The 16,497-nt window shown below is 40.5% G+C and overlaps 1 protein-coding gene across 2 annotated transcripts in view; it reads left to right on the top strand.

Annotated features, from left to right (window-relative positions):
- iqsec1b (IQ motif and Sec7 domain ArfGEF 1b) overlaps window positions 1-16,497 on the top strand; it is a 505,028-nt gene that overhangs the window by 116,824 nt on the left and 371,707 nt on the right. For both annotated transcript variants that reach the window (XM_041191310.1, XM_041191313.1), the window contains exon 2: window positions 5,339-5,368. In XM_041191310.1, coding sequence (XP_041047244.1) covers window positions 5,339-5,368 — 30 coding nt within the window. The remainder of the gene's footprint in view (window positions 1-5,338; window positions 5,369-16,497) is intronic.

The following is a 16,497-nucleotide window of genomic DNA, read 5'->3' as shown; positions in this document are numbered from 1 at the left end:
CATTCTAATGAGTTTATGGCTGACTTTGGTTCTGATATATGGCTAGTCTTGCTTTGGGCCATGTGGCTCATGTTCAACTTTCGCTAAACAAAACTTCCCACCTATTATGTCAGCTCTCCTTCATGCATACTTGGTCAACACTCTGTTCTAATTTTTTTTTTAACAGCAGACAGGGTTGTGAAGTTACATACAGTACTAATTTACCAAGTGTTACCTGAAGTTTTAGCATTGCATATTTTTGCTAACATTTTACAGCCAACCTGACCCTTCGGCACTTTGCACAGGTCACGCTCATAAGTTGTCCAAACCTCTTTCTTTTAGGAGTGTGCCCTAAAAACCATCGTTTAATTATGCAGCTGTGTGATTTGGTCAAGTTGAGTCTGAACATTAGTATTTCTTAATTATCTGAACTCCATTTCTCGTCTTTCAGATACTCCTTTGTGTATTTTTCTCAGTTGTTCTGAAGGAAAATTGAAACTTCTGAGACCAGGATGGATTTGAATTTCATAAGCTGCTCAGGCAGCAAGTGAATTTATTGAGTAATAGTAATCCATGCTAAATTCAATTAGCTCAGTTGATCACCCAAACGGTAACACAGTTTGCTGCACTATCCTATTTTCATCGGCCGACTTGACTTTGTTTTTCTAGTGAGCCTTTTGGTCCTGACTTGTGCTGATAAGCATGAGCAAGTGAGCAAGCTTGCCTGCTCTCTCCAGGCCTAACATGACTGACATCACCTATTATGTATTTTCTGCATTTTTCTCCTTCACCCTTATGGCTCCTCCATTTTGGAAAAAAATTATCTTTTTGGGGACGGGGATAAGTCAAGTGACTGTTAGGCTACTTATAAATGAGACACGATGAGCAATGATGTCCCACAAATTTGTCAATCTCACTTTACTGAAATCCGTGCCTGACTCTTGAACAAACGAGCTTCCTTTTTTTTGTCTGAACAGTAGCCCATGGCTGGAAAGAGCATTTGAAGTTTGTGATCTCTCTTTAATTCAAAGCACATTACTTAATTGTAACTCTTTACAAATTCTTCTTGTAGAAAAATTGTGAAAAATTCCAAAATTTGACAGGGCACACAAGCGAATTTAAACGAACAAGTCTGAAGCCAGACCTCAGAGATTCTTGACATCAATATCCATGTTTTCAAAAGTGAATTTTTAAATAACTCTTCAATAACTATGCTTCATAGCAATGCCATCAAGGGTACTGGCTCAAATAATAGATTCAAACAGTGTGACGGAACTGAACATAACTTTGAGCTGCCTTCCTAAAAATACTATTTTTTTTAAAGATGTGTTATTGACAAACATGCCTTTTTTTTGATTTTATTTTTCAGATTTTGAAGTTCAAAACAGTCCTGTTTAATTTTCCGATGTAAGGTGGTTTTACCACCAGAGAGATGGTGGCGTAGTGGTAATGTCATCTTAATCCAGAGACCCAGGCTAATGCCCTGGGGACATAGGTTCAAATCCCACCAGAGCAGTTATAAATCTGTAATGTAAAGCTAGTGAAACTATCTTTAGGGTTGACTCGTAACTGCACACTGAAATGACCTAGCAAGGTCAGTTAGGGAGCTAACAATGCTCATATCCCATGAAAAAATAAAAACAAGGCTAGTCTCAGTGATGGTGGATTCACCAGTCTTGCCAACTATCATTGTTGTAAAAACCCACCTGGCTCACTAATACCCTTTAGGTAGGGTAGGTAAGGTGAGGAGGTAGGGTGACAGGTTGGGGGGAATCATGGTGTCTGGTGAGGCTGGCTCAGGAGAAGTCAGGGGGAGGCTGTAATGGGGTAGGGGAGGAGTCACCTGGGGTGAGTTGGGTGCTGCTGCCGAGTTGGGGGAGAGACAGAGTGTCAGGTGTTGAAGTTGGGTAGGCTTGGGGCACCACAGTGTTTGGGGGGGGGGGGGAATCAAATGGTTAGGTCGGAGGGTTTGGTGGTCAGGTCAGGCAGGGGAGTCGGGGTGGACGAGGGGAGGTTTTATAATTATGCAGGAGTTACACTGGGATTTTGCTAACATTTCCCTGGTTAACTATCCAGATAAGTTCAAAGTCTCTGGCACTCACTCCAAGTTGAAGACTTTTTCAGAGGGCCCCAGCAAGCAGGAGAATTGTCGGTTGGAAATTCAAATTTTTCGGGCATTGCATTGGGAAGCTGAGGGGTCCTGTAGCACATTTGGGGGGGGTGGCGGGAGGGAACGTCTGGCCTCCAACTATCCAGCAACCAGAAGATCTGGGCCGTTGTGATGTTCCAGCAGGTAAAACGTGATTAGAATTAGATGAATATGAAAGGTCATTGTAGAAAGTTCTGGGGCAATCGCTTGTTAGCTTGGTATTTGTCGGCAAGGAAACAATGCTACTTTTAAGAAACAATATACCTTGGCTGGCATACAGTAGATAGTTAAATTACTAATGTAATTTTGGAATGTTGACTGTACAAAGATATATTGCAAAAATATTGGATGCAGCTTCAGTGCCTGAAAAATTGACGTCTGACTTATTTTTGTCGATTATTGCATGCTACTGAGAGTGAGGAACCTGTGATCTGGATAGTTCTAAATGCCTTCCACATGGGGTGGAATATAATGTGGGTGATGGGGGTCTCCCCAGCTGGCAAGAGCTCTGTTGCCTCTTTTTGGGAGGGCTACCACTTTACGTGCCAATCACTCCCCTAGCTGGACGGCAGCAGGCCTTCCCCAGGGTCAAGGATTCAGAGTGGGATTCCCACTCATTGGCTCCCAATCAGAAGCTGGCAGCTTTTCATTGCTTAGCATCGCCACTAGGGAGGTGTTGGCTGTTGCCAGCAATGTACCCAAGGCCCAGGGTCACTGATGGACCCAGGCCAAAGTGAGTGATGTCAGGAGGGTGGTTATGGGGGAGGTGGGTAGGCAGCAATTGCAGGTGGCTCAAAGCAGTGCCCCCCCCCCCCCCCCGATTCTAGGTCCTTCAATCAAGCGCCAAGTGCCATTGAACAAGGCATGTTTTCTGCCCCTCTCACCCCCCCATACCAACCACCCAGAAGCCTGCAAGCAACCCCGACAGATTGCTTTTCAGGTTTCCCGTGTGGCGTGTCCTCCACTTAAGGACTTCAGTTCGGGGCGGGAAAGCCTGAGCCTTCCTGCCACAGACTTCATTGGGTCAAAGGCGTGAAGGTGACTGGTCCCCAACCACCACCCAACTACCCGATTTAAATGCCCCCCTGTCACCAAACTCCCCACAGGAGGTGCCATTGAATTCCACCCTTGGAATTTCATGGAGTTTATTCCTGTATTCAATTTAGCATTTCTCACATTGTGATTGGTTAGGACATTTTGATTATAAACTCATACACTCTGCTTACATCAGTCTCTGCATTTTACAAAGTAATAGTGAGATGTTTTGCACAATGTGCTATATAAATACAAATATTATTTGTAATTATTTTTGTCTCCTTCCCAAAGGGTAGCTCAGACATGAGCTGAAGCTATACTATCTGGTGCTGGATGACATTTTGTTTGCATTTGATGCAGTTGCGTGTAAGCAAGTATTTTTGCAGTCAGATGATTTGACAGTTCTGAGGTACATAGGAACTTGTGACAAACAAAACATTTTTAATGAAGGATAATTTCATTAGCAAAAGCACTTTTTTTTACAAACAAATCAGGTCATTTCATGTTGGGTTCTTCAGAAATGGAACTGGAAATTTGGAATTGTCAACCTGCAATCTTTGCTAACGGCAATCTGCTATCTATTCGCTTCATCATTTCTTTTTTCATGCTACTCCACTTTAACCTTAATGGAATGCACTTGATTTCAGCACATCTGTACCATACCGGCAAAATGTGTTGTGCATTGCATGATATGGTGGTCCTATCCTTTTTTAAAAAAAAATCACATTATTCTCAAGGAATTAAATGACAACAAAATGAGAAAATTAGTGATGCTTTGATATTTTTCAGGGCTCCATAATTACTGTCGATATGAAGGTTTTGATGGTAACAAATAGAGTTACAGTATTCAAAGAGTAAGGTACAAATCTAGTAATTATAAGCTAAATATTCTTACTTGGAAAAATGCCTAAGGGCATTCCACAGATGCATTAAATGAACATTTAAAAACAGAAATGTCAGTATCATTTTGGACGTAGATAATTATTTGCAAACGTGCTGGAATTCTTTTGAGGGGGTAACTCAGCTTGTAATGGAGGTAATCTAATGGGTGCAGTTTACTTGAATTTTGAACAGGCATTTGCCCAGGTTCCTCATCTCCGTGAGAAGCATGTCGTCACATTGAATCCACAAATAACAATGTTTGCCCTGCTGATAAGTTTCAGCCTAACCCATGATTTCCTTTTTGAGTAGGAAGGATAAATGAGGCCCAGTAGATTTCAATACAAGTTCAATTTTAAGATCCAGCTTGTGGCATAATGCATGAAACAGTTAATGGTCACAGCAAAATAATTTCTTAATTTTATAAGTAAAAATTTTACTATACATGAGGGTATTTGTAAAACCTATGTTTTGCCGATATAAACAAAATATCTCCCATCATTACAAAGGTACCTGTAAACATTCAAATTTACTTGATCGTAACATGTACGTGTTACTATATGCTCATGTTTCTGTTGACATTTTACATTTAAATTTTTACTGTACGATGGCATTTATATGTAAAATTCTTGCTGGAATTGATTTTCCTAAACACATTGCATACCCTGTTTAAAAAAGGATTGCTTGATCCTTTGTAGTCAGTTAGCAATCAGTAGCCCATACATTTTTGCCTTTTAAAAGGAAGTCAGCAGGGTAGTGCCTGAAATTCCACCAAGAAGATAATGCTGAGGATACAGTTAATGTGCATAAGAATTCTTTCTAACATTGCACTTCGTTGGGTGTGTGCATTTGTTATTGAACAATTGAATTCCTTTATTTAAAATCATTTTGTTTATTAAACTCAACTTGAAATCTGATTTTATTTTAGCCCCGAAGAGTGTGCATTCAGTTGCAGCAGGTTTCCAGATATTTTTGATCCAATTTTAGGGAGAAAAAATCCAAACCCAAAAATCAGCCCCTTTATTATTTATTTTAAAAGAATTAAACTTGGAGCACATTTTCTATTCAGTATTCTTTGGTCTGGATTTAGTCTTTCGTTTTGATGTTCAGTGCTTATTGATTATAAATTGTTAATTGTATTATATCCACTCAATTGTAATGTTGAATTCAAACTGATTCTGGGTAATTGTTACTTTTTTGGTGGTTAATTTTGAAAACATCTAATTAAATGAAAAGCTACTTAAAATCCTTTCCATGTTTGACTTTCATACTAATTATTCACTTTTTACTTCATAGGTACGAAGGAGAGAGTTCAAGGAGTGTCAGGTTTGTGTTCAGCCACCACTCTTCATGTCATGCTATTTCCAATGGAGCGCGGTATTCAAATGAAACTGTGCCCTTTGATTTCTACTTTTTATTGGCTGACTGGTTACATTTAAATCTGGATGCAGTGGAACTTATGCTGTGAATGCAAAAAAAATGGATTCGTTAATGGTTATTTTTTTTTTCATGCCTCAGTACAGTCTGTAATGGTGCTTATTTAATCGGTACTGCTCATTCGTGCAATAATCCTTTATTCTTTGGGTAAATGAGTTAAGTTCTGTTACAATGCAGTGAGTTGTTAAACGATTAAGCTTCATGCTCTGGCTTTGTAGATGCTATAATGAAAAAAATATTTATGCTTAAGAAACTTATGCTGTGATGGCTTTAATTAGAAATGCAGAAATTAGGTAATTTACATCTATTGTCAGTATTCAATGCTGAAATGATTGATTTTTTTTGTTGCTGTTGTTGTATCAGCAAAGATATTCCCTCATTTGGGTACCTCAATTGCTGATTTATATCCATGTAGTCTGTTTATAGAATCGTAGAATGGTTATAGCACCAAAGGAGGCCTTTCAGCCCATCATGCCTATGCTGGCCCTCCGAAGGAGCAATTCACCTAGTGCCATTCCCGCACCTTCGCCCCATCGCCATGCACATTTTATTCTTTTTCAATAATGTTCCTGTTCCCTTTTGAATGCCTCAATTGTACCTTTGCTACACCACACAGTCAGGCAGCGCATTCCAGGTCCTAACCATTTGCTGCTTAGAGTTTTTCCTCATGTTACCATTGCTTCTTTTGCCAATTACCTTCAATCTGTGACCTTCGGTTCTTGATTCTTCCACCAATGGGAACAGTTTCTCCCTATCTACTCTGTCCAGACTCCTCATGACCTTGGATACCTCTGTTAGATCTCAACCTTCTCTCCTCCAAGGAGGACAGTCCCAACTTCCCAATCTATCCATGTAACTGGGTCCATAGATGTGGAACTTCATTCTCCTGAATCTTTTCTGCACATGCTCACATGCCTTCACATCCTTCCTAAAGTGTACACCCAGAACTGGACTCAATACTCCAGTTGAGGCCAAACCAGTGGCTTGTTAACTTCCTTGCTTTTGTATGCCATGTCCCTATCAATAAAGCCTAGGATGCTTTGTGCTTTATTAATCGCGCTGTCACTCTGTCCTGCCACCTTCAATAACTTATGCACTATACACGATTTCCAACAAGAGACAATCTGTCTCCTCTTGATATTCATTGACTTAACTATCAGTGAATCCCCCACTACCAACATCCTACGGACTATCATTGTCCAGAAACTGAACTGAACTAACCATATAAATACTGTGGCTACAAGAACAGCTCAGAGGCTAGGAATTCTGCAGCAAGTAACTCGCCTCCTGACTCGCCAAAACCTGTCTATCAGCTACAAGGCACAAGTCGGGTGTGTGATGGAATATTCTCCACATGTCTGGATGAGTGCAGCTCCAATAATACTCAGAAATCCAACACCATCGTTAGGACAAAGCAGCCCACTTGATTGGCACCCCATCCATCACCTTCAATATCTATTCCCTCCACCATTGCTGCACAGTGACAGTGTGCACTATCCTCAAGATGCACTCCAGGAACTCACCAAGGCTCCTTTGATAACACCTTCCAAACTACCATTTTAGAAGGACAAAAACAGTAGATGCATGGAAACACCACCACCTGCAAGCTCCCCTCCAAACTACCCACCATCCTGACTTGGAACTATATCACTACTCCTTCACTGTCACAGGGCCAGGACTACCTACACCATATGGACTTCAGTGGTTTAAGAAGGCAGTTCACTGCCACCTTCTCCAGGGAAATTAGGAGTGAGCAATAAAAATGCTGGCCTAGCCAGAGATGCCCACATCCCATGAAAGAAATAATTGAAAAACTGAAGTCCTTCTGCTCCTGTGCCTCCTTCAGAATTGTACCCTTTATTCAATATTATGTCTCTGCCACCTTTTCTACCAAATTCTACTAATTCTCCTGTCTCTGGCATTACCCTTTGATCTAAGGAAGACTGGAAAATTAAGTCCAGTGTCTCCACAATTTTCACTCACTTCCCTCAGTATCCTTGGATGCATCTTATGTGCTCATGGTGCCTTATCAGTTTTAAGTACAGACAGCCCATTCAATGCCTCCTCCTTATCAATTTTAAACTCTTCCAAGTGTCTGAACTACTTCCTCTTTCACCATGACCTGGGCAGCAGCATCTTCCTTGGTAAAGTCAGATACAAAGTATTCATTTACTCTCAGCCATGCCCCCTGTCTCCATGTGTGAATCCCTTTTTAGTCCCTAATGACTCCACCCCCCCCTTCCTTTTACCACCATTCTACTATTTGTGTCTATAGAAGACATTTAGATTCCCTTTTGTTAGCTGCCAGTATCTTCTCGTGCTCTTTTTGCTTCTCTTATTTGATTTTTCAATTCCTCTTTGAACCTTCTATTTTCAGCCTGGTTCGTGATTGTATTAGGCACCTGACATCTGTCAGAATTGCACATTATTTTTTTCTTCTTAATCTCTATCTCTTTTATCATCCAGGGAGCTCTAGATTTGTTTGTCCCACCTTTCCCCTTCGTGGCAATATACCTCGACTGTGCCAGACCCTAGTTTAGGTCCTCTTGCTTGAAACTGTACAGCAGTAATTGATTTGTATACGTTGCTGATACCCAAATGATACTTATCTTAACACATTGCCTAGGTTTTGCTAACAAGTTTGTACCTTTTCTGCTAAAGAAAGCAAGTTCTTGGTGTGGTGCTTTGAACATTGTTGTGCTACAGTGATCTTGTAGCTAGATAAAATGAACAATTTGGTTGCTGTGTTAAATTGTCACTTCATTAATTTGCAATAGGCTTTTTTAAACACAATCTTGCAGCTGCAAATCTATTTCCATAGTGGAACAGATTGCATGGAAAGCTTTTGATGCTAACATTTGAGAGGAAATGTGGTGCACAGTAATAAAATAAGAAGGGAGCAGTGGAGGAGAATTGTCAAAGTTTTCTGTAGGTTAAAATCCATGCATTTCCTATCAATCGCCCGGAGTTATACAGTTAAATAGATATAGAAATAATGGACTTGATCTGTATGACATATCAGTGAGCTCGGATAGGAGTCTAGTTATTTTCCTGAAATCGCCTTTTTTTTGCTGTTTGGGTTAAAAACAAACTCGTGTGTTTTGACAGCATGTATGATGTGATTTTTTTTTGTTTGGATACTGGGTTGATAGCACACATTAATGAAAGTGAAGTTCTCCACCCCACCACCTGAGATGACCTACTTGGAGTTGTGGCAAGTTGAGGTGAAGGTCTTTTTCCAAAAGAGAAACTCCAAACTGTGCTTTACTTGTGTGCCTCTTGACAGCTGACTCAAGAACAGTCTGCACAGGCAGCTCATTTTCCTGTCCTTCATTTGTGAATAGTAACTGAGGGAAAAAAAGACCTCAGCAAATGGGAAAACTGCTTAAAACTGGGTCCCGAAGTTGAAGGTGCTCCTTTTTTGTTTAGCAAGACAAAATCAACAGGTCATTCAGCAGGCTGCATCCATGAAGCAGAGAACAGGCAATTTGTGTATCCAGAGGGTGCTGCTGAATGGGGTTAAGCTTTAAAAGCATTATGGGCTGGAACAAAGTAAATATGTAACAAGAGAAAAATAGTCCTAATGAGCTAATCATTATCTTTTTGTTTAGCTTTTATTAAATGTTTCTAATTTTGTAATTGCTGAGAATTTATACATGGCAAATAAATGATGCGATGTTACTACTTGTGAATGTTCAGCATTTACATTGCTACAACTTCAAGGAACCCGCCATTTCTTGTGTATGTGTGAGAGACAGTCATCATTTAAGGGAAATATTCAATAAGCTGAAATTGAAGAAGCATGATGCATTTAAGTTGAAAATATCATAATTGTAAAAACATGCAAGGAGAATATTTATTTTAACTACCCATTTGTTGGATTTTCCCTCTTTAAAAAAAAATGAGTTACCAACACATTTTTTCCATAGCAATTCCTAGTGAATTGGATGAATGTAGGGTATTTGCATCTCCATTTTAATTCTGTTGAATTAAATTAAGTTTTAGCTTGTGCAGGAGTAGGCAAACCATTTTATAATATTGGCAGCACTGTTTTGACCAACTACAAGATTGAGTGGGCTGGAGTCAAGTTCTGTTTCCATTGCCTCTCCCAATGGAAAAATATAGGCCCTCTATTCTGTTTCTCTGTGATAATAAAGTTGAATGGAACTTCCTGTATGTGAGGAATCGTGGGCATGAGTCCACACCCATCGCTTTGTATTTCCTTAATCCTGCCTGTTTTTAATTAGTGCAGCACATTCAGAGTTCAGTGGGGGACCAGTTTTGAAATAAAACCGCTGATCTCATTCTGTAAATATGGACTTGCTAGCAATCGTTAGTTACTGGGGCTCTACTTGTGTGCCCATTACCACAAGATGATGGTCTTGATTGTCTTTGCTGAAGAAGACTTCACAAAGGTCAATCCTGATATCAAAAAAGTGGAGAATAGATTTTAAATGCGTGCTGTTGGGATATAGTGGAAGGGCATGTTCTTGAAGTTGGCCTATGAAGTCATGCTTGTTTAGAATGAGATTCATTTTGGTTAGAAGATAGCTCCATGTACTTGGGGAAACTAGCTCCTGACATTTCTTCATGTTGACAGCTGAGGCTACTTGGACATTAACTGCTACACAGCGCATTTTGCAAACTGAGAAGCAAAAGTCTGGAGCCCTTTGACAGTCCAACAGACTTAGCCTCCAACCACATAATGCTTGTGCACTCATTCTTGCTTTCATGTTATCTTGCTTTCTCAGGCTCATTCCTCCCTCACCCACCCCAGTCCCTCGAGTGCGGTCTTTTTGGTGCTAAGTTTTCATGATTTTTGTGGTGCTCTAATGCTGAGCCAATTTTGATGTAACTTTTAAACCACTTCCTTTGTTATGCAAGTCCCAAGAAGTACAGCATATTATTGTAAAACTTCTGCCTTTCCACTTCTTTGCTTGACCCCTCCCTTTTACCTCTTCATCATGTATTGTCCCTAATTGCATTAGTGCAGCCATCACTCAATGGTTTTGATAGTGTGGCACTAACGTTCCAATATAGACTCACCCAATTCCTTGCTTGTGCCCTCTGCAAAGCTGTTTACATAATGTGCCTAATATCATTAGAGTTAGTATAAGATTGCATAACATCTGCATGCCTGGCAGGGTTTAGTTTTGTGAGAATTCTTTTCTTTGTTGTGGGTGATTCTGAATCCACTTGAACCTAATGGGTTATTCATTCTTCTGTATCCTGATGAATTTAAGAAAATATATGTGTACCCTTTACTGAAATCTGATCATGAAGCCTGGCCTTGTGGAAGTTTATGGCATTGCCATTTTCCCCTTGTTAAAAATCTTTATCGCAAAGTTTTCTTTATCAGAATGGTTTTCAATGAAATTTATGGGTAAAGTGGTCTAAACCAGATATGTGTGTCATGCTATCCTTAGCCTGAAGGAGCCAAATAATACAACTCTGTGTTGTGACTTTCCATCTTGCTCAGGTAGTATGGTTTGTGATTCAAATTATTCATGTGATTTTTTTTTATTTGGTCCAGAGAACAGTAACTACCATAACTTATGTGCAACCAATGTATTAATGAGAAAACATAGAAACTAGGAGCAGGAGCAGGCCATTCGGCCCTTCGAGCCTGCTCCGCCATTCATCATGATCATGGCTGATCATCCAACTCAATAGCCTGCTCCTGCTTTCTCCCCATATCCTTTGAACCATTTTTCTCCAAGAGCTATATCTAACTCCTTGAAAGCGTACAATGTTTTGGTCTCAACTACTTCCTGCGGTAGTGAATTCCACAGGCTCACCACTCTCTGGGTGAAGAAATTTCTCCTCAGTCCTAAATGGTCTACCCCATATACTCAGACTGTAACCCTTGGTTCTGGACTCTCCCACCATTGGGAACATTCTTCCTGCACCTACCTTGTCTAGTCCTGTTAGAATTTTATAGGTTTCTATGAGATCCCCCCTCATTCTTCTGAACTCCAGCAAATATAACCCTAATCAACTCAATCTCTCCTCATATGTCAGTCCCACCATCCCAGGGATCAGTCGGGTAAACCTTTACTGCACTCCCTCTATAGCAAGAACATCCTTCCTCAGATAAGGAGACCAAAACTGCAAACAATATTCCAGATGTGGTCTCACCAAGGGCCTGTACAATTGCAGCAAGACATCCCTGTTCCTGTACTCTAATCTTCTGGCTATGAAGGCCAATATACCATTTGCCTTCTTTACCGCCTGCTGCACCTGCATGCTTACCTTCAGTGACTGGTGTACGAGGACATCCAGGTCTCATTGCACATTCCCCTCTCTCAATTTATAGCCATTCAGATAATAAACTGCCTTCCTATTTTTGCTACCAAAATGGATAACCTCACGTTTGTCCACTTCATCTGCTATGCATTTGCCCACTCACTCAGCTTGTCCAAATCACACTGAAACACCTCTGCATCCTCCTCACAGCTCACCCTCCCACCCAGTTTTGTGTCATCTGCAAATTTGAAGATATTACATTTAATTCCCTCATCTAAATCATTAATATATATTGTGGATAACGGGTCCCAGCACCGGGGTGGTACCCAACTAGTCACTGCCTGCCATTCGGAAAAAGACCGGTTTATTCCTACTCTTTTGTTTCCTGTCTGCCAACCAGTTTTCTATCCATCTCAATACACTACCCCCAATCCCATGCATTTTAATTTTACATGCCAATCTCTTATATGGGACTTTGTCGAAAACCTTCTGAAAGTCCAAATAAACCACATCCACTGGCTCCCCCTCATCAACTCTACTAGTTACATCCTCGAAAAATTCCAGTAGATTTGTCAAGCATGATTTCCCTTTCATAAATCCATGCTGACTCTGTCCGATTCTGCCACTGCTTTCCAAGTGCTCAGCTATTAAATCTTTTATAATGGACTCTAGAATTTTCCCCACTACCGACGTCAGGCTGACTGGTCTATAATTCCCTGTTTTCTCTCTGCCTCCCTTTTTAAATAGTGGGGTTACATCAGCTACCCTCCAATCTGTAGGAACTGTTCCAGAGTCTATAGAATCTCAGAAGATGACCACCGATGCATCCACTATTTCTAGAACCACTTCCTTAAGTACTCTGGGATGTAGGTAATCAGGCCCTGGGGATTTATCGGCCTTCAATCCCATCAATTTCCCCAATACTGTTTCCTTAATAATACTGATTTCTTTCAGTTCCTCCCTCTCGCTAAACTCTAATTTGAGATGCTGCCAAAAAATCCAGTAATGAGGAAAGTGTTCAAAGGCAAATGGGTAAATACTTTCCCTTTGGTGTGTATTACAATGTAAGAGTTAAATACAAGTGAATTTTTGAGAAATGGGTTTAGCCATACACATCCTTAAACTTTTTCAGAACCCATGATTTGAGTTTTTTCTGCCTTAAAATTATTTTTTGTTTGTGTAATGCAGCACCAGGTTTTGGGAATCAGAAATGCTAGGTTTGTTGTGCTGGAACTGGTGAATCAAGAATTGAAATAAAAAACAAAATGCTGGAATTACTAGGCGGATCAGGCAGTATCTGTGGAGGGAGAAACCGAGTTGATGTTTCAGGTCAATGACATTTCATTGGAACTGGACTTTGAATTTTAATTGGATCACAGAATACATTTGTTGATTGACCTAAAGACAACATATGCGTCATGTGTGTAGGGGAAAGACCAATATGAAATGTGTTTCATGGATTCTGTCTGGGCATTTATTACTACAAAGTAAATCTGGAGATTTTTTTTTTTATTTTGCGAATTAAGATAATAGATTGCTACTTTGGTGAAATAATTACATTGTGGAAACACAAATATTCTGTCCTAATTTCTGATGAACTGTCTGAATTGTATTAGTTTCTAAATCAACAATAATTTGTATTTAGCACCTTGGTTATAAGGAGAGTCTTGAAGGAGGAATGCGAGGTAGAGAGGATACTCCAGAACTTTTGGACCTCGGAAACTGAAGGCATGGCCACCAAACGTGGAGCAATTAAAATCAGGAATGTCCAAGAGGCTAGAATTGGAGGAATGCGAATATCTTAAGAGGATTGTAGGGCTAGACAAGATGTGCAGCCATGGAGGGATTCTTTGTTTATTCATTTACGGGATGTGGGCGTTGCTGGCTAGGCCAGCATTTAATGCCCATTCTTAATTGCCCTTGAGAAGGTGGTGATGAGCTGATGCCTTGAATCCCTGCAGTCTGTGATATAGGTACACCCACAGTGCTACTAGGGAGGGCGCAGCAGGATTTTGACCAGCGACAGTGAAGGAACGGCGATATATTTCCAAGTCAGGGTGGTGAGTGCCTTGGAGGGGAACTTCCAGGTAGTGGTGGTCACATGTAACTGCTGCCCTTGTCCTTCTAGATGGTAGTGGTCATGGGTTTGGAAGATGCTGCCTAAGGAGCCTTGGTGTGTTTCTGCAGTGAATCAGCAGAAACACACTGCTGCCATTCTTTGTTGGTGATGGAGGGAGTGAATGTTTGTGGAAGGAGTGCCAATCAAGTGGACTGCTTTGTCCTGGATGGTGTCAAGGTTTGAATGCTGCTGGAGCTGCACTCATCCAGGCCAGTGGAAAGCATTCCATCACACTCCTGACTTGTGCCTTATAGATGGTGGCCGGGCTTTAGGAAGTCAGGAAGTTAGTTACCCACCACAGGATTCCTAGCCTCTGATCTGCTCTTGTAGCCATGTTATTTATTTGGCTAGTCCAGTTCAGTTTCTGGTCAACGGTAACCTCCAGGATGTTGATAGTGGGGGGTTCAGTGATGATGCATTGAATGTCAAGGGGGTGATGGTTAGATTCTCTTGTTGGAGATGGTCATTACCTAGCACCTACGTGGCGGGAATGTTACTTGCCACTTTTCAGCCCAAGCCTGGATATTGCCAAGTTCTTGCTGCATTTGGACATGGGCTGCTTCAGTATTTGAGGAGTCGCGAATGGTGCTGAACATAGTGTAATCATCAGCGAACATCCCCACTTCTGACCTTATGATGGAAGGAAGGTCATTGATGAAGCAGCTGAAGATGGTTGAGCCACAACCCTGAGAAACTCATGTAGTGATGACCGGGAACTGAGATAATTGGCCGCCAACAATTTCGACCATCTTCCTTTGTGTTAGGTATGACTTGAAAACGAGGATGTGAATTTTAAAATTGAGGTGTTTAGCTGGGAGCCAGTGTCGGTTCACCGAACATGTGGGTGATGCGTGAATGGCCTTTTGTGCGAGTTAGGACATGGGCAGCAGAATTTTGGATGCTGTTGAGTTTACGGAGGGTTAGAATTTGGGAGATCAGCCAAGAGTGTGTTATAATAGTCAAAGTTGGAGTAATGAAAGCATAGCTGAGGGTTTCACCAGCAGCAAAGTTGAGACACAGAGATGGGTGGTGTTTTGGAGGTGGAAATCAGACTGAAATAGATGTACCAAGGTATGCACTTTCCATTGAAACTGATTTAAGTAGGTGAAAAAAGTCAATTTTCTTATGGCATTTCAAAACAATTATATGGATGACTTTGGATTACTGGGCTCATTGAGTGCTTTAAAGCTGAAGTACTTTTTTGTTACCTGAAATTAATCAAGAGACCTAAGTTCCAAGGACTTTTGTCTGATGCATAAATCATTATCCATTCTCACTTATCTGTGTGATAAAATGTTTAGTTTCTGCCAACGATTGATTAGATGGATGCTAACTTCCACTATATTCAGGTATATAATCTGATGTAGGCTTAAATTGCATGGAAATTTTGGAGATTGGCTTACGAGCACTAAAATGGGAAAAATTACTCTAATCATGGTTTGAAGCCTTCCATCTAGTATATGCATATCGCCCTGGAAAGTGTTGCACATGGAAAGTATGCATCAAACTTGCAGCTCATGAAACCAGGAGTGAAAACAACCAATCAAGAATCAACATTCTGTTACTAATGAAACCAGTAATAGCAAGGTGGAGAAGAAGAATTAATTAAAATAGTTTAAATATTTTTGGAAAACCTTTTGGCTAATATTTTGAGGACACAGTACTGAAAAGGGTAGTAACATTTAAAAAATGCAGCAGTGTCATTGTTGTTAATACACTAGTAATACAGGCTTCTAGCCTGATGATCCAGAAAACACACATTGCTCCAAGGCAGTCTGAGAATTTTTGAAACAAAAAGCTGGTATCAATGAAAGTTACCATGAAGCTGTCGGATTACCGTACAATCCAGCTGGTTCACTGATACTCTTTAGGGAAGGAAACCTGCCTATATGTGACTCCAGTCCCAAACCAGCATATTTTGACTTTTAACTACATTAACAGTTCCCTCAGCTGTACCAGTAAGTGTGTTGGCTTGTCCACCCCTATCACTACTCAACTGGCCAAAGAACTATGTAGCAATGTGATCCGGTGTCTTTTATTCTCCCACGTTAGATGCACAAATTTATTTGCTTAAATAAGCCAACATTTATCTTCTAAATATAAATGCTTCTATATTTTCATGTTCTCATGCTGTACATTGCATAAACCAATCCTGCTCTCCTCTCTGTTCTCAGCTCCTTGGACACCTGTATGCCCCCATTGCCAAATTGGAGGAAAGATCCTGCTGTAATTCAGGCATTTTGTCTTTGCTGCAACTCGCAACTGCCTCACATTGCGTCCCCATGTTATATTTGCTCAACTGCTCTATTTTCAACCTCCATCTCCATTCTTTTCTCATAACTCCTCTAAAGTTGAACTGGTTAAGGTCTCCACTTCAAAAATGCTTTTGCTGTGTAGATGAAATGTTAGGAATGAACTGGTACTTGTGTGGATACTGGCTCAGTGTTTTGTGCATTAATTGGTGTATTTGGGGCTTGTGATTGCCTATTAAACTTCCATCATATGTAGACAGTATCTAAAGATATTAATTTATGGAGGAGAAACTTGAGTTAATACAAATAGTAAGAGTATAAATGTTGTGGTTGTGTAATTAATATATACATTAAGAAATTTAAAATACTCTAGAAGATAACTGTGTTACCTTCTGGCACCT

Source organism: Carcharodon carcharias, chromosome 7 (assembly GCF_017639515.1).
Source record: "Carcharodon carcharias isolate sCarCar2 chromosome 7, sCarCar2.pri, whole genome shotgun sequence".
Lineage (NCBI taxonomy): Eukaryota > Metazoa > Chordata > Chondrichthyes > Lamniformes > Lamnidae > Carcharodon > Carcharodon carcharias.
This window is presented reverse-complemented; position numbering and strand designations above follow the sequence as displayed.